This window comes from Myotis lucifugus, unplaced genomic scaffold (genome assembly GCF_000147115.1).
Source record: "Myotis lucifugus unplaced genomic scaffold, Myoluc2.0 scaffold_125, whole genome shotgun sequence".
Lineage (NCBI taxonomy): Eukaryota > Metazoa > Chordata > Mammalia > Chiroptera > Vespertilionidae > Myotis > Myotis lucifugus.
The window spans coordinates 3,486,143-3,510,199 of NW_005871173.1; the positions used below are offsets into that span (position 1 = coordinate 3,486,143).

The window sequence follows — 24,057 nt, forward strand, 5'->3', positions numbered from 1 at the left end:
CACCCAAGCTCCAAGGGCCTTTCTTTACCTGTATAACTGTTTCCTACACCCATTCTTCTAGGAATTAGGTCTTCTACCTCTGTGATTTTATAAATAAATGTTCTCTTATAGTTTGAGTCTTGGCTCTGAATTCTTTCCTAGCCAGAACTCAAGTACCAAGGTTGCTGAATGCAGGTCTGGTCTGACCCCACTTGGTGCCATTCCCACAGCCTACAACATATTTGGTGCCGAGACCCAAAGTGTTCTTACTGTGACTTGGATTGTTTCATCACTGGTAAGCCTTTGTCCTTGCCACCTTGGCTTGAAGGACATGACTAACTTCTCTTTCCTCCCTGCAGATTGCAGCACTGTGCGGGCACGGACGAGCATTTCAAAGCCGTGGAAGACTCTTGTACAGGAGTTGCTGGTCATGGACCGGGGAAGTTTGCACTAGGCCAGTGATGGCGAACCTATGACACGCGTGTCAGAGGTGACACGCGAACTCATTTTTTTGGTTGATTTTTCTTTGTTAAATGGCACTTAAATATATAAAATAAATATCAAAAATGTAAGTCTCTGTTTTACTATGGTTGCAAATATCAAAAAATTTCTATATGTGACAGAGCACCAGAGTTAAGTTAGGGTTTTTCAAAATGCTGACACGCTAAGCTCAAAAGGTTCGCCATCACTGCACTAGGCAATCCACCGACTGTAGGACAAGGCCCCTGCACTGGGAACACGAAAATCACACAAGGCCCTTCCCGTGCTGTTCCCCATCAGGTTACTAGTTCCAATGGGGAGAGAGAGATCCTTGCCCTTCGACTGGAAGGATGTTCTTCCCTTTCTCTTCCTTCCTTTGTGTCTGGGGTTAAATTCAGGCTTTTTGGAAATCCTCAAGGTGGAGCTAAGGGTTGAGGGTTCAGAGACCTAGGCTATCGATAAGAATTGAGGTAACTAAAGGCCAGGGGAAGAAAATGAATGGCTCCTTCATAGCTTTGGCTTTTCGATTGGAATTGCTTTCTGAGGATCTAAACGAAACCTTTTGCTGGACAAATCAGAGCCTAAACTCATTCTGTTTCAAAAATTAGGGACACCCGGCAGTTCCTAATCTTCCTAGAGAAGGCAGACAGGATTTTCCCTCGGGGCCTGAGGTGCTGTCTGTCTGTCTGTCCGGCCCAGCTGACATAGGTCACCAGGGATCTTCTCTGATCCCTGTCGGGTTTCCTGACTTTTGTGTTTGTTTATTGATTTCAGAGAGGAAGGGAGAGGAAAAGAGATAGAAACATCAATCATGAGAAAGTATCATGATTGGCTGCCTCCTATATGCCTCACACTGGGGATCGAACCTGAAAACTGGGCATGTGCCCTGACCGGTTGGGAATCAAACCGTGATCTCCAGGTTCATAGGTCAACGCTCAACCACTGAGCCACGCCAGCTGGGCTAGAAGTTCCCTGTCTTTTAAAACACCTTTTCTGAATACTCCCTAAAGTCCCTGAAACCAACTTCTATGAGAGCCTTAGGGATAACTTAACAGGGACTCTCCCTTCCCTCCGAGGGGCAGCTGTTCTCTCGCTCCTAGGCTTCGTAAGGGACCAGGACTTTGGGGAACATGAAAGGCAGAGGCATCAGGTCACTGGCCCAACTACTGAAGCGGAGAGTTATGGGATGAGTTTCCTGGGTACCCCCTGTACGAAGGTTAGGTCCAGAGGCAGACAAGCAGGGACACCTCACTTGGGATTGGCTTCGTGTAGAGTTGAGTCCACCGCCCCCCCTCTGCCCACCCCCCCCCCCCCCCCGCACACCCCCTCCGGTCTGAGTGGAGTGAGTCTATTGCTACAGTGCTCAGCCATCACTGTGACCGTTGGTATGTCTGCACCCAGAGCTCGGGGTGTGCACTCCACACCTCAGGTAATTCCCAGGCAACAGGGAACCTGCCCTACTGCAGTTCTGACCACAGGACGGCTCAGGATAGCCCCAAAACTAGCAGGGACACCTCTCTCAGCCTGGAATCTCTCTGTCTCTCCGTACATGGGGAACCAGTCCACAGTGCCTTAAGATAATCCTTTGGAAGAAATTTGACCTGAGTCCCTCTGGCTTCTTTTGCAAGAGTCTGGCCCCTCTGTAAGTGGACAATGGAGAGGTTTGGCCAATTAATGGCATCATTAAGTTTAATGCTGTCCTGCAGTTAGACCTGTTTTGCTGTTCCCAAGGGAAACGGATGGAAGATGAGGCCTCCTTAGATCAATGTCTATTCCATACATGCAAGCCTTCATGGCTCTCAAAAAGGACCCTCTACTGCAGCGGTTCTCAACCTGTGTGTCACGACCCCTTTGGGGATCGAACGACCCTTTCACAGAGGTCGCCTAAGACCATCGGAAAACACATATATAATTACATATTGTTTTTGTGATTAATCACTATGCTTTAATTATGTTCAATTTGTAACAATGAAAATACATCCTGCATATCAGATATTTACGTTACGATTCATAACAGTAGCAAAATTACAGTTATGAAGCAGCAACGAAAATAATTTTATGGTTGGGGGTCACCACAACATGAGGAACTGTATTAAAGGGCTGCGGCATTAGGAAGGTTGAGACCACTGCTCTACTGTATATGCTACCCATAAACTAGATCGCTCTAATTCCTATAGAGCCTAAAAGAAAAATGTCCCCAGATGGAAGGAAACATTCCAAAAATGGATGAAGAAATGTGTTAGTCCTTTGCCAGCACTTGCCAATCTTTAATGACTGCCCTTGTTTTACAAATAAGTAAAGAGGTATGGCTCCAGAACATCAAAGCCCACTAAATTCTTTTACCTTCCCCAAAACTTCCCATTTGGCTCAAAATGCTTATAGATAATTGGCTTATGAACCAACATCCTTCTAGGAGAAGCTGGCATTTCTTTCCCTGTACCTTTGAGATACAAATACCTACTCTTCTTCAAAAACTCTTATCTGGGCCATCTTTTAAAATGCAAGTTTCTGGGAGGTAATCCTTATCCAAAGAAAAAACCTTAGCCATTTAAGAAGAACAATTAACTCATTTCAGCTGTTAAACAATGATTGCTAGACAACTCTTAGGTTCACCTACTTTGGGCCTTTTATTACAGAAAAGCTAGAAAATACTCTTGAAACTGTTAGTGAATGTCATACTTTATTAGAAATATGTCTCTTAAAAGTCTGAGTGTGCCTGGCCGGCATGGCTCAGTGGTTGAGCGTAGACCTATGAACCAGGAAGTCATGATTCGATTTTCCAGTCAGGGCACATGCCCAGATTTCGGGCTCGATCCCCAGTTTGGGGCATGCAGGAGGCAGCCCATCAATGATTCTCTCTCATCATTGATGTTTCTATCTCTCTCTCCCTCTCCTTTTCTCTCTGAAATCAACAAAAATCATATCCTATATAATAAAAGGGTAATATGCAAATTGACCCTAACAGCAGAACCATGGAATGACTGGTCACTATGACACACAGTGACCACCAGGGGGGCAGACGCTCAATGCAGGAGCTGCCCCCTGGTGATCAGTGCGCTCACAGGGGGAGCTCTGCTCAGCCACAAGCCAGGCTGACGGCTGCCAGCACAGCAATGGTGGTGGGAGCCTCTCCCACCTCCTCAGCAGCGCTAAGGATGTCCGACTGCAGCTTAGGCCTGCTCCCTGCTGGCAAGTGGACATCCGTTGAGGGCTCCCAGGCTGCCAGAGGGATATCGGGCCTAAGATATCCGGGGAGTGGGCCTAAGCCAGCAGGTGGACATTCCCCGAGGGGTCCTAGACTGTGAGAGGGCACAGGCCGGGCTGAGGGGACCCCCCCCCCCCCGAAAGTGCACAAATTTTTGTGCACTGGGCCTCTGGTGTATATATAAAAGCCTAATATGCAAAGTGTCCCCTAGGGAGTCGGACCAACTGGGAGTTCACTCACTCGCTATGATGTGCACTGACCACCAGGGGGTGGCACAGAATGAAGGAAGGCCTGCAACCAGCAGCCAGGGAAGGGAGGATCCAGCTGGCAGCTGCTAGGGACTCTACCCGTGCACGAATTTCGTGCACTGGGCCTCTAGTATACGTATATATTTTTACAGTGTGAGTGTGGCAGGTTTGGCTCAGTGTATAGAGCATCCGCCTGCAGACCCAAGGGTCCCAAGTTTGATTCTGGTCAAGGGCATGTACCTTGGTTGCAGGCTCCACCCCCCCCCCCACACCCCCAACCTCCCCCCCTGTCCAGGCACATGCAGGAGGCAACCAATTAATGTGTTTTTCTCACATAGATATTTCTCTCTGTCTTTCCCTCTCTCTTCCACTTGAGAGTGAATTGGGGGGGGGGGTGAATTGTGTTTCAATAGACTATAATACACAGTTGTGAATATCAGACCCTAATTTAAATAAAACTTTGTCTTCAAAGTTTTATTTTTCACCTATAAATTGAACTGGATCCTGAATTTATCTACGTTTCTTAAATATTTGGCCACACCCCTCCAAACTATGTTTCCTTTTTCTCCCATCCTTTGAATTGGAATTTTTAAGGACTAAAACTTTTCCCTTCCACCCGGACCATGTGTCCTAATTCTAACACCCAGTGCTGTTCCACCACCTACAACAGGTCAGTTTGAGAGGAGCCATGTAAGTACTCACAGGCATCGGGATGGCACCTGGAGTGCAAGGGTGGAGGGAGGGTCTCTCGTGATGGAACTGCTGAGATGGCCAAAGAGAAGAATGCATGCAAGAACCAAAAAAGCAAAAAAAAGGGTACTTGGGGAGAACTATATACTTCGAGGCAGATTAAAGAGGGAGCGCAGGTGCCCCCAACAGTAATGGAAACCAAGGGGGAAGGAAAAGATTTGAGGAATAGGAAAAGGGAAATAAGTGGAGGGGCTGGGCTTGTAAACCATATACACACACATGAGCCCAGCTGCAGTACAGCTTAACCTACGAGCAGGAAGCATGAACCTCGCACCCGCGCTGGTAAAACAGACAGACACACAGACAGACAGAGCGCTGTTAGAACACTGACCAGAATTTGGGGACGGGATGAATTTCAGACTTTCGGGGGTCTCTCGGGTTAAAGTGACCGTTGCTGGGCTCAGAGACCTACCAGCACTCAATCTATTGGACCTCCCTCCCGGGTCAGCGCTGGGACCTGGGTCTGGAAGGGCCTATCTGAAGGGAGCCGCATTCGTCCTCCTTATCAGCATTCCCTCGCTACCGCGCCGATGATGGCACCCCCACCCCCACCCCACCCCACACATGTTCTCTTTGGGTCTCAGAGAAGAGCCAGAGAACGGCGTCGACCGGGAAACAGTGGGCTTTAGGCTCCCAGAGAGGCCCTCACGCCCGGCGGAGGGTCAGCGGGTCAGCCGAGGCCCGCCAGTCCACGCGGGGGCGCCCCGGCCGCTCCACAGCCGAGCCCGCCGCCACCCGCCCAGCTCTCCGCTTAGCCCGCTTCACCGACGCCCTCGCCCGCCCCGCAAGCCCGGCTCCCCTTCCCACCTGCCGGCACCTGGGCTTGGCCTGCCCGCCGCAGCTCTCCGAGGCCGGGTCGGCGAGGAAAGCACCTTCCTCCCCGCGGCCAGCCCGCGACCTCCACCTGGAGGCGGGTGGCACGTGACCCCGCCCCCGCTCGCCACGCTCCGCCCCTCGGCCCCGCCCACACCCGCCTCCCACCTTCCAGGGCGTCGCCGACGCGGTGACGTCACGCGTTGCGTGCTCTGTAGGCGACGCTGGAGTGCTGCCGGTTCCGTGGGCAGAGGTACGCGGCGTCTGCTCCCAGAACGAGAGGGAAAAGTGGGGTGCGAGGAAGATGTAGGGGTCCCGAAGAAAGAGAGAAGCGGGTGAAGGGACCCGGAAGCCTGTCCTCCAGCCGCTGGGGTGCAGGGCGGTGTCCCGCACCCCCTCGGGCCCGTTCTGACGGGGCCGGGCGGCTGGCGCGCGGGGGCTGCGCCGTGAATTTCCTTTGCGGGGGCATTGCCCCGGGACCAGGTGTAGGAGGCTAAGGGTCAGGTTGGCGGGCACGGGCTGGGTTTTTTCCCTTTTAGTTTAGATCCCTGGGAATGTCATTTATTTGGTAAATGAACACAAGTCTGAAGACCCGGCTTGTACCCTTTGGGGAGGGAACGGGGAGCTACTGCTTAATCTCTTCCAAGGCCCTGTCTCAACGGTAAAATGAGATGATTGGACTCAATATATAATTTTAAGGCCGCTTTCGGAGCTACCATCCTGTGATTTCTGCCTCCCAGGATCTTTTTTTTTTTTTTAATCATACTCCTGGGTGGGAAGAGAAATCTTTCAACTAATGTTTTATTACTTTTAAAAATATATATTTTTATTGATTTCAGAGAGGAAGGGAGAGGGAGGGAGAGAGGGAAACATCAATGTTGAGAATCATTGATGGGCTGCCTCCTGCACGCTCCCTACTGGGGCTGGAGCCGGGACCCTTGTCAAACCTGGGACCCTTCAGTCCGCAGGCCTCGCTCAGTCCACTGAGTCAAACCAACGAGGGCTCAACGAATGTTTTAATTTTAAAAACTGGGTTGGACACACCGGTGTCGGTAAGCCGCTTGCTTTCATTAGGATTGACTGGTAAACTTGTTTGCAAGTAAGGTTTAGACATTAATACCCTAGTAGATGTGTAATTTTACTGAAAGATCAGGATATCTGTTTGTTTTCTTAATGTCAGCTCTCTGTCTTCACAGACTTAGGTGTTTATTCATATTCTCCCTCATTTCAGAGGTAAATCTCCAAAGTGTGTTAATGTTGATGCTTTTGGATTGTATGTCACCGTCTTCCTTTCGTTAGCATTTTTAAGGTCGTCTGCGTCGTCTGCCTGAGGAGAAGATGGTCAACGTCTTGAAAGGAGTGCTTATAGAATGGTTAGTAGCTTTGATCCTTCATGAGTTTTTTAAATTTCTTTTTTCTTTTGTTTTAAGAGCTGAATGAATCAAGTTTTTCACCTTCCTCGACTTCAGTTTTCTTGCTTAGATAACAAATGGAACAGATTTTGTGGCTAAGTTTCTTCCTGGTGCCAGATCTCAGTGGCTCTGTTGAACTGATGTAGTTGGCATTATTTCCACCCATTTTTGGTGGGAGGCAGCATAGTTGTTAGATTCGCGCTCTGTAGGGAAACAGGGCCGGTGTTCTAAAACCATGGGGATTGGCTGGAATTGTTGGCAGCGGTGAGAAGGGCACCGGTGTTCCACTGGTGGAGTCAGACCAGATCTTGGTTCAACAACCTCCTTCCTTGAGTTCTGGCTAAGAAAGGATTCAGAGCCAACACTCAAACTATAAGAGAACGTTTAATTTGGTCTACCAGACCTGAGGCCCTGAACCTAACTGTTCCCTATACCTGGGCTCCTGAGCATTAAAGAGAAAAAACCAACATGATATAGAAAAATGTTAGTTACATGCAAACAAGTGGTTAGAATAAGATGGAACTTGGAGACATTGTAGAAAATAGGTCTACCTTTCATCTAGCGCCAATATTCCACCTTTGTGTGGAAATTACCTAAAATCGGTACAGTGGTCTGGTAGGGCTATTAGGAAGTCACAGAGGAAGAAAGCAGTAGAAGAAATGGGCTCCGGAAACAAGTTATGGAGGCCAAAGAAAGGGCCTTGGAGCTGACAAGGGAGAGGGTGAAGGTAATGGCCTGGGAGGAAGGGGGGGAGCAGCGGAAAGGCACCAGCTTGCTCTTGGGAGAGTCCGCCTTCCTAAGGGCTTTGAAGGCGGGATTTTAGGGGAGGCCCCGAGGAGGATCTCAATAAAATATTCAGTTTTCAGGGCGTGTCCTTTGAGGAGGGTGTCAGGGGTCATTAGTCAATGTAACTGGTCCTGAGTCAGCCCAGTCTGGTTGTGCAGGGCCTGGAGCTGAAATACAACTGAGGCCTAGATGTTATCCCTAGGGGTTAATGCTTAAGGGAGTGGTTGTGCAAGGGCCTGCATGGGAGTAGAATGAGGTCACTAATTGCCCCCTTGTTCCACCCCTCAGGGGGTCTAAACTGAATGATGACCAGCGATATACAAGGGGAGGAAAGGTTATCCTGGGAGTGAGGTCCTTATTTTCCCAGTTTTGCCCGTTGCTAGGCACCTGGGGCTTTCCGCCCGGGTGACAGTCCTTGCTCTGCTCGTGTCTAACTGCCTACCACAGAATTTCAGGGCCTGCCAAGTCTTCACCTCACAAACTATGGTCTTCCAAAAATGCAGGGAGAAAAAATGCTAAGGGAGCCAGGTGAAGGTTGTTTAAACTAGTCATACATTTCAAGGGAGAAAGGAGAAACCTAAATGAGCAGAGCCCCTCAACGCCCAGCACGGGTCAGTTCCGCAAAGCCACCTAACATGGGGCTTGGTTATCGTGCAGCTGAAAACCTGAACTGCTGGATCAGTCTTGCTCAGTCTCCACTTGTTTGCTTGCCCCACCAGTAATTCGGTCTCATCTGGGAATCCTGCTCTGTGGTCACTCCCATTATCTGAAAATACTGTTACCTGTATCTCTAGGCCCCTAATATGAGTCATAATATGGATAATGGTACTGCTTACGTGATGGCAAGGCTGAGGGAGGAGCAATTCCAAATCCCAGAGTACTTCTTGCATTTATAGTAGCACTGCCCTATAGAAATAATACTGTGTGCCACATATGTCATCTTACATTTTCTAGTAGCTACATGAGAAAGTAAAATGAAACAGGTGAAATTAATATATTTTATTTAACCCGGTACGCCTAGAATATTTCAACATGGAGTAAGGCTTCAGAGTCTGTACTAAGACTTCAAAATTGTGCTGTCTTTTTCCATATTAAAGCTTCAAAATCCAATGTGTATTTTATTTTACAGCACATTTCACAGACTATCCAAATTTCAAGTGCTCAGTACTGACATGTGACTAGCAGGCTACCAACGCATAGTGCAAATTTAAAGTTTGGGTAGAGGAGACACCAACAAAAGCAGTTCAGAATAAAACAGTGCAGTTGGAGGGAAGTTAGGAATGTTTCAGGTAGGTGAGTGGGCTGTGTCAGGTGGTGGTAAGAGGTGGAATAAGATAACACACTGGAAGCCATTGTACATATGGGCACTTGGTTTTGTTTTTTTGCCTTGCCAGCAGGTTCTCCCAGAGACCATGTAGAAGTAGAATAGCCCTGTATTCAGGCAAGATATTTCAGGCCCTGTACATTTCATAACAAATTGTCCCTTAAACTTTTATCTTTTTGAATTATTACAAATTATATTTCAGGTACAGGCTTGAGAATTCAATCTCAAATTGACTGCTTTCCATTTTCTTTCAAAAAGTTTAATGGAGGCTGTCGAGTAACACTCCCTCCACGTTCTGCGTGGAGTAGAGTTCGGTATCTGAAAGTGGAGCCGCACAGCAAATGAGAGAAAAAGACACGAGATAATTTTGTAATATTGGGGACCAGGCGGGCAAGTCCAGAAGGACTTCCACCGATCTCAGGCCGCTCTAAGCTTTTATTTGATCTGGGTAGCCCTAGGGTAAGGAGGTTTGTCTGGGGTAGCCCTAGGGTAAGGTGGTTTGAATGACACATGGATTAGCTCATTGGTAGACAATTTACAGAAATAGGCAGAATATCTGATCAACAATAATCAACAAGGATCTACACTAGTATCTAAGGAATTAAGGGAACTAAGGTGGGGATGCTTCAGCTATTATTACCTAAATTAACTGGGTGATTCCTAGATTAACTGGGTGGTGCAGTTCTGACCTTTGCTAGGACTTCAAAGGTTACTAGCTTTTGGGGGTCTCTGTCTAAACTCAGCTAGTGAAGACAATGAATGGACTCCAGCAGAGGCCATTGATATAAATTGACTAACCAACCAGCCACTCTCTTAACCCTACCAGACCGCTGTACCGATTTTTCGGTAATTTCCGAATCTGCCGCTATACCGCTGTACCTAATTTTCGGTACTTTGTCTAGTACGTGAAAAAAATGCATCGCAAACTAAAAATAACCAACCAATCGTGGTCAAACCTCATGGTTAGCCATTGCAAATGTCTGCCCCCATGTGTTTGAATTGACTTTGTGTGGTTTGACGTGAAAAAATTCTGAAAATTCACAATGAAACGAGCAGCTGATGAACCAAGCACTTCAACAGGAAAGCGAAGTAGGTCTAGGCTTATCACAGTCCAACAGGAGATCGATACTTTGGTTGATTCAGACTCTGAGGAGTCAGAATTTCATCAAGAATACGTTTCCAGTTCAAGTGACACAGACAGTGAGAGCTCGAGTGATGAGGAGAATCTTGACCCTTACAGATCTAGAGCTAGATCGATAGTAAGAGAAGGGGGGCGTGTCCCTCAAACAGCTGATGGGGAAGATCTAGGTGGTGATAAAGGTTGGACAAGGAATTTTGTATCACCAAATACAGATCTGAATTTCACTGAGGATGGAAAAGGCCCAGTGAACATTCCTGGATCTATCACAGAGGAGAGTGAACCGATTGACTTTTTATCCTTGTTTTTGGATGATACTTTCTGGCAAAATTTGACAGAGAAAACCAACCTCCGGGCCCACCAATTGCATATAGCAAAGCCCAACTCCTACAATGCCAGAAATTTCAAGGATGCCACAGTGGAAGAAATGAAGGCTTTTCTTGGACTGAGGATCTATATGGAATACTTATGAATAAAGCCCAGCTATCGGGATTATTGGACAAATGAGGGCTCTGACTTTGTTGGGCTTACTCCCGGATTTCGAAATGTTATGACTCTAGACAGATTCTTGGCCCTTTGGAGTTTTTTACACATAATTGATGAGGAAGACACAGATATCGATAAGACAGATAGAATATATAAAGTTAGGCCTTTCTTGGAAAGTCTGCTCCCCAACTTTCTCCACTTCTATCTGCCAAAGCAACATTTGAGCCTAGATGAGGGGATGATCCCGACAAAAAACCGCTTGGCCATCAAGCAGTATATCAAGGATACGCCCACAAAGTGGGGCATCAAGTCTTTCCTTCTCTGTGAAGGTGAGACTGGCTACATTTTGAATGCAGAAGTCTACACTGGTGCTGCACCAATGCCTATAAAAGACTTGGGCGCAGTAGGAAATACAGTCGTTCGTCTCCTGACCTCATGTGCAATGGAAAATAAATCTCGTGCTTGTCATGGACCGGTTCTACAACTCTGTAACCCTTGCTAAATATGCACTGTCAGAATTACAGGAATTGTGGGAACCCTGCAGCAAAACAGGAAGCAGTTTCCTAAGTCGCTGAAAAGTGTAAAAAAACTTGCTAGGGGTGACAGTCGCTATCTATGTCAAGAAAGTGTAACATGTTTAGTTTGGCAGGATAGAAAGCCCATCACATTTATTTCAAACTACCACGATCCTGCCCAAAATGTAGTAATAAACAGAAGAAATAAAGATGGCAGTGTGCAAGAAATACAGATGCCACAGCTGGTGAAGGACTATAATAAATATATGGGTGGCTGTGACAAAAATGACCAGATGACTCGCCTTCACCGGTCTTGTCGTCATTACCGCTGGCCCTGGCGGCTTTTCATAAAATTTTTTATGTGGGCCAGTTATAATTCTTATATCTTGTATGCTTCAAAGCAGCAAGCTGCTTCAAAAAAGCCAGCTTATTTCACCAGATATGTTCAGAAACTGTGCCTGCAACTTATTGGTGGATACAGGACATCAGCCCACCGCCACCCACAAAAGGAACCCTTCCCTCAACGGATGACCCCAGGCAATCATTTGCCAGAGATTCCCCCTGGGACATCGTCTAATCATATCTGTGTTGTGTGCATGGAAAAGCACTCCAGGTACAACAAGCAAAATCCTGGAGTGTCTTACAAAGACAATCCATGAAGAAGGTGAAGAGCAACATCTGGTGCTCACTTTGCAAGAAGTACCTCTGTGTGAACCAAGGCTCATCCTGCTGGGTGGATTGGCACACAAAGGTGGAATATTGGCGCTAGATGAAAGGTAGACCTATTTTCTACAATGTCTCCAAGTTCCATCTTACTCTAACCACTTGTTTGCATGTAACTAACATTTTTCTATATCATGTTGGTTTTTTCTCTTTAATGCTCAGGAGCCCAGGTATAGGGGACAGTTAGGTTCAGGGCCTCAGGTCTGGTTAAGTCATCTCATTTGTCAGCAGTTTCCTAGTGATACTACTGGTGTTCAAGATGGTTGGTAGGAGAACACACATTTGGGGGCAGAGGGGAATTAGAACACAAAATTAGTTTTTATATGACAATTTTAATTTATTTGAGGTAAAAATAAGCACATCAAGATACTGGTGATTTGTACCAGGTGAAGTTAAGCTTAAAAGTTGATTTGAAAGCAATTTAAAGAAAACTATTAAGTAATGTGTAATGCAAGTGTAACAAGAGATGGCTGGTAAGTAGCAAGGATAGCATGTGTAGGGGTTCAGAATGAGTCACCCCAAGATGTGCCTCTGGGGTATGTGGAGTATTTTGAATTAAAGGCAGTCGAGATCCTGCTGGCTCAAGAGAAACTTTTGCCCCTGCTTACTTACATAGAGGAATTTAAATTAGGGGTCTTGCCCATAATAAGAATTGTCACCAGAAATAACCTTTTCTGACCTATCTGTAGGGCAGGACAAACATCTAATTAGTGAACATCTCCCTTCTGAAGCCTCAGGCACCCTACCTCATTCCTTCATTACGTTAGCTATCTTTGTCAAAGACCTCCATTCTCTCTCCCATCCATCACTGGCTATTGTTGCCTTTCAGTCTCAGTGTCACTATCTGTCAGGAGACCCTCATTCTTATACCTTATATCCTTTCTTGTTTTCAGTCCCCCAAAAGGCCACATACTTCCATTGCCACCCCTCACTCCTTTTACACGCATTGTCTATGGCTGTATCATCCGCTTTATTAATTCCATCTCCTCACCATCCTTTCCACTTTGCCCTCTAGAACCTGAGAGAGCAGCAGAACCCCCTCAGCTTCTTCTCTGAACTTTTCCTCTTCCTTTCCGCAGGCCCCCTTTCCTTTAGGCTATAACAAAACCTGGCTTTCTCCTGAGTGCACTGCTCCCACAACCCTATCAAGTGTTGAATAGTTTCTCTAATACCTCTTGTACCATTGGGGCCAGGAATAGGATAGGTATCTACCTTACTCCTCGTTGCCACTTCTAGGAATTCTCCCCTCTTCCATAGTAACTCCCAGTTCTGAATCTCATACCATCAGACCAGACCACCCACTTTGGAATAATCCACCAACACCCAGATCTTTTCTTGAGGGTTTTTCTCTGAAGACTACCAGTCACTCTCCAGGAGCTGTCCTGTCATGTTCTTAGTGATTTTGATGTCCATGTGGTCAGTCCTTTCAATACCATGTCCTCTCAGTTCCCTGACCTCTTCCAGTAAGCTTACCCTCCACCCAGTTGCAGTCACTCATTCACATAGTCAGACCTACACCTGTCCCTACCTATAGTGCCATCTCCAAAGTCTCCACTGTAGGCATCTGACTGACAACCCCCTCCTTTCCTGTTCACTCCCTCTAATGCCCCATATCTCCATATCTCCATCATTTCCTCCACTCTGCAGATATACAGGCTGTTGATTCTCCCACCTTTTCATTGTCCTTCGCCACCCCAACATCTCACTCTCCTTTCCCAGCTTATGTTCCGCAGCCCATCAAATACTTGTTCTCTCAAAGACACATTCAACTCCCTTTCCCTTCTGTCACACTCACCAAATCTGGTAAAATTCAGCTCTTCACCCTCTCTGAGCCTTTACCTCCATAATTCTCAGTGGCTGGAGAAAAACATACAAACATACTAATTAGTCTCACTTCAGATTTATACCTGATAAACTCACATGGAGCCTGAATGCTAGCCAGCAAACCTACATTTCCTAGTCCACTTCTCCCACTCCTAGTAACGCTTTTACAGTCAATTAAATCTAAGATTTCATCGATTTTATAACTTACCAATATTTTAAGTATCTCTAAGAAAAACCACTGCCAATTATACTATAACATGCTCTTCATTGTAAGACTCGTCCCAATTTTAAAGATGTTAAAATGTGAGGAAAAATGGTTCTTAGAATGGATAACGTATAGTATTTCATACCTTCAGTTTCTCATATCTCAAACAACTTCCCTGTCCTCACTTCTAGCTGAGCCCTTGCTTCCTGATTAACTGAGAAAATAAAATCAGGAGAGAATGTCCACTAGTCTTTACCACATGGATCTGTCTGTGCCCATATACTCTTCTCTGCTTGGGAACTAGATCCCATCCCCTCTTGCCTATTTAAGAACACCTTTTCAGAAGTTCTCCTCTTTTCTCCTGCTTTATCAGCTTTTCTTTCTCCATTAGGTCATTTCCGTCAGCATCACAAACATACTATTATTCTCCCCTCCCAGGTGAAAACTCTTAATTCCCACATCCCTATCCAGCTCCCACTCTATTTTCCTGCTCTTTGTACCACAATTTCCCAGAAGGCCTTCTGTGTTCACTTTCTTTAATTTCTTTCTTTTCCGAAACCCACTTCAGTCAGGCTTTCTCCTCTATGATTCCACCAAAACTGCCCTTGCCAAGTCCAGCAACTCTGAATCCAATAGTCAATTCTCAGTCCTTAGCTTACTATACCTATTAACAGCATTGGGCACAGTTGATCACTTACTCTTCCTGAATGTCCTTTGTTCACTTGGCTTCCAAGACTCTTCATGCTTTCTTCCTACTTCAGTGTTCACTTCTTTATAATCTGCTTTGCTGATCTGTCCTTTTTTTTTTTTTTAATATATTTTATTGATTTTTTACAGAGAGGAAGGGAGAGGGACAGAGAGCCCGAAACATCGATGAGAGAGAAACATCGATCAGCTGCCTCCTGCACACCTCCCACTGGGAATGTGCCCACAACCAAGGCACATGCCCTTGACCGGAATCAAACCCGGGACCCCTCAGTCCACAGGCCGACGCTCTATCCACTGAGCCAAACCGATCAGGGCTGATCTGTCCTTTTTAACCTTTTGATGTTGGGTTGTCCAGGGTATGGTTCTTGGACTCTTTTCTGTAGCTATACTCATCCCTTGTCATGGCTTTGATGAAAGACACATTTCGGTAAATCCAAAAAATTCTATCCCTTTTTCCCTTCTGATTATTCTATTCATTCCAAAATAAAGCCACAAATAAATGGAATTGAATTTGGATTTCTTCTTTCAGCTCAGCATTCACAAAGAGATTTTGTTAGAATTTTCTTTAAAGATTCTGAATGATAGTTCAGACTTATAAGCTTCAGAATTTTAAGGAAGGGGAAGATACTTGAGTACCAACTGCAGATCAAATACTATCCTTGGCATTTTTCTCCTTTAATTTCCATAACAATTCTGTTATGTAGGTTTACTTTGAGGTTTTGGGAGATTCAATACATTTTAAGGTCACACAAGTAAGTGCTAAAGCCAGGGTTGAATCCAGATCTGACTCTAGCTGTGTACCCTGCTTTATAAAGTGACAATTTAACTGGTTTTGTAAATTAATGTGTCACTGGCAAGGTACTGAAAAGCTATTGGCTTTTTAAATGTAATGGTTGTGGACAAGTAAGGAAATTAATTTTTAAAGTCAGTTAAGGAGGCTGTGATTCTAGGCCCTATTAACTACAAAGCTTTGAACATTACTTCTTCACTTGTCAGTGACAAATTATTCTTTTCAAATTATTATTGGCCTCTTTCTCTTAAACTTACACTAACAGCTCTAAAATGAAGCTACATCTATAAATCATTAACACTTAAGGCAGAGTGGGAGTGAGAGTTTAGGATTTTTAACTTAACCTAAAACTTCAACGTGCTCAAAATTCTAATCACTCAGGTTCTGGTGTAAATTGACAATAAGGTTTCTCATCAATATGTGTTTACCTCTACAGTGACCCTGCCATGAAGCAGTTTCTGCTGTACTTGGATGAGTCAAATGCCCTAGGGAAGAAGTTCATCATTCAAGACATTGATGACACGCATGTCTTCGTAATAGCAGAGTTGGTTAATGTCCTCCAGGAGCGAGTAGGTGAATTAATGGACCAAAATGCTTTTTCTCTTACCCAGAAGTGAAAATATTAGATATTAAAAGTAACATGCAAGAGACTCATCACTTAGTATCTTATGTGACAGGCTAGACTTAGAGACTTGCTAAGAAGCATGCTGCGAGAAAGACTCGGGCATCATTTGTTCAGAAAAAAGCTCCTAAGCGGATACTCTTGTTCTGTTTTGTGTGTGTCTGTGGTTTTCTTTTTTTTACTACATGTACCCTAGAATTAAAACAAAACAAAACACAAAACTTTAACAGTTGGCTATAATTTGACTTTTTATTGTCCTTTATTAAAATATAAATTGTTTTCCTACCTTTTTCATCACAATTTAATACATTAGAAATATAATGGAATGGGACTTTTAATTACCAGTCTAGCCTAGAAGCTTATTTTTCTTGTTCCTGTTAACAATTGTGAGTTTTTGTAGTGTGAGTTTGGTTAGTTTTGTTTCACCTAGAAACTTCAGAGAAGTTTTTAATCAAAGTATGACATACATACAGAAAATGCACAAATCATAAATGTACAAACCTCAGAATTTCCACAAACTGAACACACTTATGCAACCAACACCCAGATCAAGAAAGAAACAATTACCATCATCCCAAAAGCCCTTTCATAGAAACACCCAAGGGCCAACACTGTGCTGACTTTGAACAGCATAGTTTTGCTTATTTCTTAAGTTTTTATCAATGGAATCATGCAGCATGTATTCCTGTCTGGCATCTGTTACTCAGCATTATGTTTGTGAGAGTGATCTGCACTGTTGCATGACGTTATACAGTTGACCTTGAACAATGGGTTTGAACTGTGCAAGTCCACTTATACATGGATTTTTTCAATAAATAAAGTAAATGTATTCTCCATATGATTTTTTAGTAACATCTTTTTTCTTTATTGTAAGAAGACAGTACATAATACATATAACTTGCAAAACATGTTTTAATCAACTCTTTATGTTATTGGTAAGGCTTCCAGCCAAAGGAAGCTATTAATCGTTTTGGAAGAGTCAAAAGTTATACATGGATTTTCAACTGCACAGGGGTTGGTGATCCTAACCACTCTGCTCACTCCTTGTATTCAAGGGCCACCTGTAGTTTTTTCATTCTCATAGCTATACAGTAGGTATTCCATTGTTTGCTTCAACCACTCGAGATATTTTGGTTAATAAATAAGTCCTAAAAATTGAATCAACTATACATTCATTAAACCTCAGTTTGAATTTGATAAGCATACATCAGAAAAGGTCATCATTATTCAAGTGTTCATACTAATTTTTCTCTAGTGGCAGGATGTACACAACTTTATTGTATTTGAGAAAAGAAATGGAAGTACAGAATCTAATTGCAAATATGCTGGCATTAGTTACATTGATATTCTGTTATTCAGTTCCTTCAGTCCATCACTCATTCATTCAAAAACTAATTATTAAGTATTTCCACGTCCAAGATGTAAAGGATACAGGTTTTAAAAAGATGGATGAGGCATCTGCATCAGTAATGCTTTTAACTTGAAGAACACCAGCGAAGTTATTTAAGCAATGAAGAAGTTTAATTGTCTAATGTAACAAGTCTGGAGACATAGCTCCAGGTGTTCACCCTGCTTCTGTTCTGCCATCCTAATCATGTTGGCTTTTGGTTCCTGGTTTACTGTCTCATGATCACAAGTCATTGGCTGCCTCTCCAAGGTATTATATTCACACCAGCAGCCCACACAAGGGAAGGAAGACTCCACTTGCCAGCAGAGAAAATAAGGAAAAACTTCCCCCTGGTGTAGCTCTCTTTTTATTGAGGTGGAAAATCTTTCCAGAATCTTTCACTTGTCTATCCCTAGACCAAGAGGAAGTGAACGTTGACTTAGATCAGTGCTTCTCAACCTTTAAAATCATCGGGAGTCTCTCCAGATTTCTTATGTGGATGCTGTTGAGTCCAGGTGGAACACAGTCCCCTACAGCGAGTATTTGCTGCACTGTGACTTGCTTCCAAAGAGTAGGTTTAGACCAGGTGAAAAGTAACTGTACAGTGGAGAAACCTGGAAAAGACTACCTTAGCCAGGCGATCAGGGTTAACATCAGAAATAAGTCATGCTAAGAACATGTACCCCTAATATGATGCCATGAGAAGGGTACTTCACCTCTGTGGTTTTCTTCCTAAAAAACAATCATCCACACAAATTTAAGGGAATTCTACCAAATATCTGGCCAGTGCTCCTCAAAACCACAAAGGCCATAAAAAACAAGGCAAGACTGAAAAACAGGACCAGAAGAGACTAATGAGACATGATGACTAAATGTGAAACGTATCCCAAATGGGATCTGGAAACAGGAAAGGGACACTAGGTGAAATCTAAGAAAATTTGCATAAAGTGCATTTTATTTTATTTTTTTTAAAATATATTTTATTGATTTTTTACAGAGAGGAAGGGAGAGAGATAGTTAGAAACATCGATGAGAGAGAAACATCGATCAGCTGCCTCCTGCACATCTCCTACTGGGGATGTGCCCGCAACCCAGGTACATGCCCCCGACCGGAATCGAACCCAGGACCCCTCAGTCCGCAGGCCGACGCTCTATCCACTGAGCCAAACCGGTTTCAGCTAAAGTCTGCATTTTAGTTAATATTAATATTCTGTCTGCTTTTGTATAGCTTTGAAGATTTCCATTAAAAGTTTCTAAATGTGAATATTTTATTCTAGTACTAATATACCTACATTTGTTTCAATAAAAAAGTATAGCATAATGGTTAATACCATGAAATTTGGCATCAAGAATTCTGTGTTTGAATCTGTTTTATCATTGAATAGTTGGTGCTTTGGGGCAAGTTACTATTCTAAATTTTGATATAATAAGAAAATGGCTGATAATTTTCAAAAATTATTGAACAACATTGCAATGCCATGATTTATAAGAAATGTGTATTTGGCCATTCAGATAACCAAAATATATTTGTCCTATACTGGTATGTGTAGTATTAGTCCACAGTTCCTGACTCACAACTCCCCAAGCCCTTGGAATTTCCTAAGTGTTGAGAATTATAAAGGTGTCTTTTGAAAGCACGTAAGGATGGGGCCTGGTTGCCAAGAGAGCCACTCATGTGATTAGAGGGTTGGAACTTTCATTCCTACTTTCATCCCGACCTCGGGAGGGGAGAGGGGCTGGAGGGTTAATGAATTGCCAATAGTCAGTAATTTAATCAATCATGCCTATAAAATGAAGCCTCCATAAATACCCAAGAGGATGGGTTTAGGGAGCTTCCAGGTTGGTGAACACATGGAGGTTTGGGGAGAGCGGCGCACCTGGAGAAGGCATAGAAACTCCATGCCCTTTCCCACTACCTTGCCTTGTTCATCTCTTCCATCTGGCTGTTCCTTAGTGATATCCTTTTATAATAGACTGGTGATCTCATAAGTAAAATGTTTTTCTTCCTTCTGTGACTCACTCTAGCAAGTTAATAGAACCCAGGGAGAGGGGTTTGTGGGAACCTCTGATTTACAGCCAGTTGGTCAGAAGTAAAGTGACAGCCTGTGACCGGCATCTGAAGTGGAGGTGGGTGGGTGTGCAGTCTTGTAGGTCTGAGCCCAGAACCTGTGGAATCTGGAGCTATCTCTGGGTGGACAGTGTCAGAATTGAATTAAATTCTCAGGCACTCTGCTGGTATTTGAGAATTGCTTATTGATGTGGGGAACTCTCTACACTGAAATGGAGTCTCAGAACACCTAAAGAGACATTAGCCCACAGATTTAAGAAGTTAATAGGACTGCAGGACAGATGCAAAGAAAAGCCATACTTATGCACAATATAGTCAAAATGCTAAAACCAAAGATACAGAAAAATCTCTAAAAGCAGCCAGAGGAAAAAATACACTCATCACATATATCATGAAAAACAATGAAGGCCAGAAGACAATGGAAACACACCTTTAAATTGTTGAAAGTGAAAGAAAAGTCAAAATAGAATTCTAAAAATATCCTTCAAGACTGAAGTCAAAATAAAACATTTCAGATAGAAAAAGCTTGGAGACTTGTCATCAGCAGATCTGTGTTACAAGAAATCCTAAAAGATGTTCTTCAGGCTGACGGGAAATGATACCAGAAGCAAGGCCAGGTTTGCTGGGAAGAATGAGGAGCCCCGGAGAGACAGAGTAAGTAGATGGAAAGATATAAAAGACCTTAAAAATGTTTTCTTTATTTTTTCCCTTCCTATCCTCTTTTTTCTTTCCCTCCTGGCACAAAAATTCTGGCTTTGGAGGAGGAGGGGCTGTGCGGGAGCATGCTACACAGAATACAGTAGCAGGATGTCCCAGGGTTCCAGAAGGGCCATGGCAGAGGGATAGGGACACTCCAGAGACAATTGTGGGATGCCCTGGTGGCTGAGGATGTGGGAGAAAGGGGGAAGGATGTCATGCAGAGGCTTTGGTGACAGAGAAAACAGCAGTGGAAGGAGGGTGCAGAGGTGGTAAGGGAGGTGTTGGAGAGAGTGGGTGGGAAATTGGCTACATTGAGCAAATAAGTTAACTGGTTGAGCAAATCCTATATAATTAAAAGCCTAATATGTAAATTGTCCCCTCGGGCGGTGGTTCGACCGGGAGACTGGGAGTTCAACGGCTTGCTATGACGTGCGCTAACCACCAGGGGGCAGCGCGGAACACAGCAGGCATCAGTGATGCAGTGCTAGCAGCAGGTGGCAGTGGAGGTGCTGCTGGTCCCAATGGGCCCCGATGAGAGTGGGACCGCGGCTGCGGAATGGTGGAGCAGGTGAGCGGGCAGGGCCAGGCCAAGGCAGGTGTGAGCAGGGGCCCGATCACCCTGCAGATGGCCACCAACGGTGGGGGCAGGGGGTGGGGCTGCCACCCAGCTCCCAGGTGCTGAGGAAGAAAGAGCAAATCGCAATATTAAAATATTCTAATTATTTCCCTTTCAATGTGCACAAATCCGTGCACCAAGCCACTAGTAATTAAATATATTGAGGATATTAGGAACCAAGTTTCTCATTGAGAAGACATTTACATGGAAAGGGGGAAGGCTGGAAAGGATACAGGAATGTTGTTCGAAATATAACTCATGATAAATATGTAATTTTTATACAGGTAGTTCTAGAAATTATTATAAATGTGTGTGTGCGCAAAAATGTCTTCTGTCTCCTGAAAGGACCTAGAAGCAATGATGCCCTCATAGCAAAAGCCCCAGATCTTGGTTTCTAAATGCTATTCTACACTAAAAAGAGTCCTTGGAGGAATGGCTGATTCCAGAGCTGGAGCCAGAGAAAGTATAAGGTGAGTAAGGATACAGAAGATTTGATAACTCTGTCAATCCATTTGATATTTACAGAACACTTCCCCTGATAAAAGTAGAATCCTCATTCTTTTCAAGTGCACATGCAACAGTCACCACTCTCAGAGCGTACGCTGGCTCAAAAACAAGTCTCAGTGAATTTCAAAGGATGGGGGAAAAAAGAAACATAAATGAGAAACGCCAGGGATGAAAGAGAGGATATCATTATAGATCCTACAGATTAAAAGCATAATAAAAAAAATTACAAAGGACTTTATGCCAATTTGACAATTTAGATGAAATACATAAATTCCTTGAAAAAAATAAAATATATCAAAACCAACACAAGATAAAAGGTAAAGTTGAAAAGTTAAAAAATAGAATGTTTAATTTAAAAATCACACAAAACTATAGGCCCAGCTGAAATTCTATCAAACATTAAGGAAGAAATAACTTCTTACACAAACTCTTTGAGAAAATAGTAAAGAACACTTCCCAACTCATTTTATGAGGCCTACATAACCCTGACACCAAACCTGGACAAATACTGCAAGAAAAATTATCAACTAAATTCTCTCATGAGAATAGACACAACAATCCTTACAAAACATACCAAATGGAATCTAGCAATATACAACAAGGAGATATATATTTTTTAAATCAGCAATATATAACAAGACTAATGCATCATAACCATTTGAGCAAGATTATTTCAACATTCAAAAATCAATTGCTATGACTTACATTAATAGAATGAATACAGGAGAAAAACCATATGATCATGAAATATATGCAGAAAAAAGTATGAGACAAAATTTAACACTCATTCATGATTTAAACAAAACTCCATAAACTAGAAAAATATGGGACCTTCCTAAATCGATTAAATGCACCTATTGAAATAACTACAATTAATATAGAATAGCAAAAAAGAAAAAAAAAATGCTTCCCCTCTAGAACTGGGAACAAGGCAAGAATATCCATTTTACCATTTCTAATCATTATTATACTTCTAATTTCCTAGCTAGTACAATAAGTCAAGAAAAAGAAATAACAGGCATGCAGTTGTAAAAGAAAAACTGTTGTATTCACAGACAACAAGATTGTATGTATATGTTGAAAACCTTATAAAATCTAAAAAGACAATTGAATTTAACAAAGTCATAGGATACTACATCAATAAACAAAAGTCAATTTTTCTATATCAGCAATGAAAGGCTGAAAAATAAAATTTTAGAAATACCATTTACAATAACATTAAAACCGCAAATACATAGGAAATAAGATCTATCATGTACCTCAGTTTCCTCACCCATAAAATAAGATCAGAGCAGTTCCTTCCTCATATAGTTGTTGTTAGGGTTATATGAATATTTTTAAACACAGAATATTGCCAGGTAGGTCATAAGTCCTATGTAAATGTTAACCCAAATCTCAAAGTACATGCCAGTTATAAAGTGAATTGAAGATATAGTATAGATGTTTAAAAATTAGCACTTGATGTGACATTTTCCCCCTACCACAAAGAAGGAATTTGTGACCTATTGAATATGTGACAGTGCTATTAACATCTGTTAAAAATTTGAGTCTTGCCCTACCTGGTTTGGGTCAGTGGATAGAAAGTTGGCCTGTGGACTGAGGGTCCCAGGTTCGATTCCGGTCAGGGGCACATGCCTAGGTTGCGGGCTCGATCCCCAGTGTCAACCAATCAGTGATTCTCATCATTGATGTTTATATCTCTCTCTCCCTCTCCCTTCCGCTCTGAAATCAATAAAAATATTTAAAAAAAATTTTTTTTGAGTCTTGACCAAGAGTCTGATATCTTGTACTGAGTAAGTTATTCCAGTAGGAGGAGCTCTGACCTAGAGTTTGAAATGACACTATTGTCTGCTTTGGGGATCCAGACCTTCCATGACCTAGAATTTGTCCTTTCTTTGCTCTCTGTGCAGTGTTTAGAGAAATAAAATGCTGCTACAAACTATATATAATTTTTCTGAGAAGCAGTATATTGGAATAAATGAATTTGATTTAGATTTCAGACTTAATTTCTAACAGAAATAATGCATTTTCCTTGTATTGGCAAAAAATTAAAAAGGGTAACTTTTTACTTTATAACCATCCACATTTGGGGATTAAAAACAGTATATTTACTTTTTTTTCTTTTTTTGAGACCACTGTATAGAAAGCTTTACAAAAGCTTTCTAGGCCTCAGACCTCAAATTTACCCTTAGGCTTCCAAATGTCCTCTACTATTAAACAAAAAGAGCCATCTTCATCAGCAAGAGCCATTTTATTGTTCTACCTTCATATTTATTAAATTTAAAATATTTTCCTATTTTCTTTTTACTTGTTCTTAACTCATTTAGTCTTCAGAAGTGCTATTTTTGTTCTTATTGAGGTACTAGAGGCCCAGTGCACAAATTCGTGCATAGGTGGGTTCCCTCGGGGTGGCCTGCGGGGATTGGGCCCCAGCTCGTGCCCCCAGCCTCACAGCCCAGCAGCCCAGGCTGGCACCCTGCTGTGGCCTGGCGCTGCCCCCTCATCTGCTCCCCTATCCTGCCCGATGATTGATCAGACCGGGCTCTCTCCCCCGTCCCCCAGCTCCCTCAGTGCCTGGGAGCTGGGCGGTGCCCCCGCTCGCACCCACCTTGGCCTAGCGCCACCTGCTCACTTGCTCCACCATCCCACCGTGTTCCTGCTCTCATCAGTGCCTCCACTGCCACCCACTGCCTGCCAATACCCGCCATGTTCCATGCCGCCACATGGTGATCAGCGCACGTCAAAGCGAGTGCTTGAACTCCCAGTCGAACA

General features: G+C 43.5%; 2 protein-coding genes and 1 long non-coding RNA gene across 14 annotated transcripts in view; 2 read left to right on the forward strand and 1 right to left on the reverse strand.

The window, feature by feature from the left end:
* The window catches only part of LOC111827058, a 7,745-nt gene extending 7,288 nt beyond the window's left edge, over nt 1-457 (forward strand). Inside the window, exon 3 of the long non-coding RNA XR_002830519.1 lies at nt 339-457. This is a non-coding gene — a long non-coding RNA (uncharacterized LOC111827058). The remainder of the gene's footprint in view (nt 1-338) is intronic.
* The window catches only part of SERAC1 (serine active site containing 1), a 34,663-nt gene extending 29,081 nt beyond the window's left edge, over nt 1-5,582 (reverse strand). For 4 of the 8 annotated variants that reach the window (XM_023758196.1, XM_023758195.1, XM_023758191.1 and 1 more), the window contains exon 1: nt 5,470-5,574. The gene's annotated coding sequence lies outside the window, so the exon portion shown is untranslated. Of the gene's footprint in view, nt 1-4,614; nt 4,675-5,469 lie in introns of all 8 variants that reach the window. The other 4 variants (XM_023758192.1, XM_023758193.1, XM_023758199.1 and 1 more) reach the window with 4 other exon arrangements.
* A 74-nt stretch (nt 5,583-5,656) lies between these two features.
* On the forward strand, nt 5,657-16,849 carry GTF2H5 (general transcription factor IIH subunit 5). Of its 5 annotated transcripts, none has more exons than XM_006093882.2 (3): nt 5,657-5,728; nt 6,775-6,848; nt 15,823-16,849. In XM_006093882.2, exons 2-3 carry the CDS (start codon nt 6,814-6,816, stop codon nt 16,001-16,003), a joined length of 216 nt encoding a protein of 71 aa, XP_006093944.1. In that variant the 5' UTR covers nt 5,657-5,728; nt 6,775-6,813; the 3' UTR covers nt 16,004-16,849. The 5 variants fall into 5 exon arrangements, with proteins under 5 accessions (XP_006093944.1, XP_023613974.1, XP_023613975.1 ...); XM_023758206.1 differs by lacking the exon at nt 5,657-5,728 and adding an exon at nt 5,788-5,810; XM_023758207.1 differs by lacking the exon at nt 5,657-5,728 and adding an exon at nt 5,827-5,847.
* Nucleotides 16,850-24,057: the final 7,208 nt, after the last annotated feature.

Excerpts from the sequence above, each read along its gene's own strand:
- GTF2H5 (XM_006093882.2), top strand. The coding sequence starts at position 6,814 with ATGGTCAACGTCTTGAAAGGAGTGCTTATAGAATG. Across the intron at positions 6,849-15,822 it reads AAAGGAGTGCTTATAGAATG|TGACCCTGCCATGAAGCAGT; the intron begins GTTAGTAGCTTT and ends TTACCTCTACAG.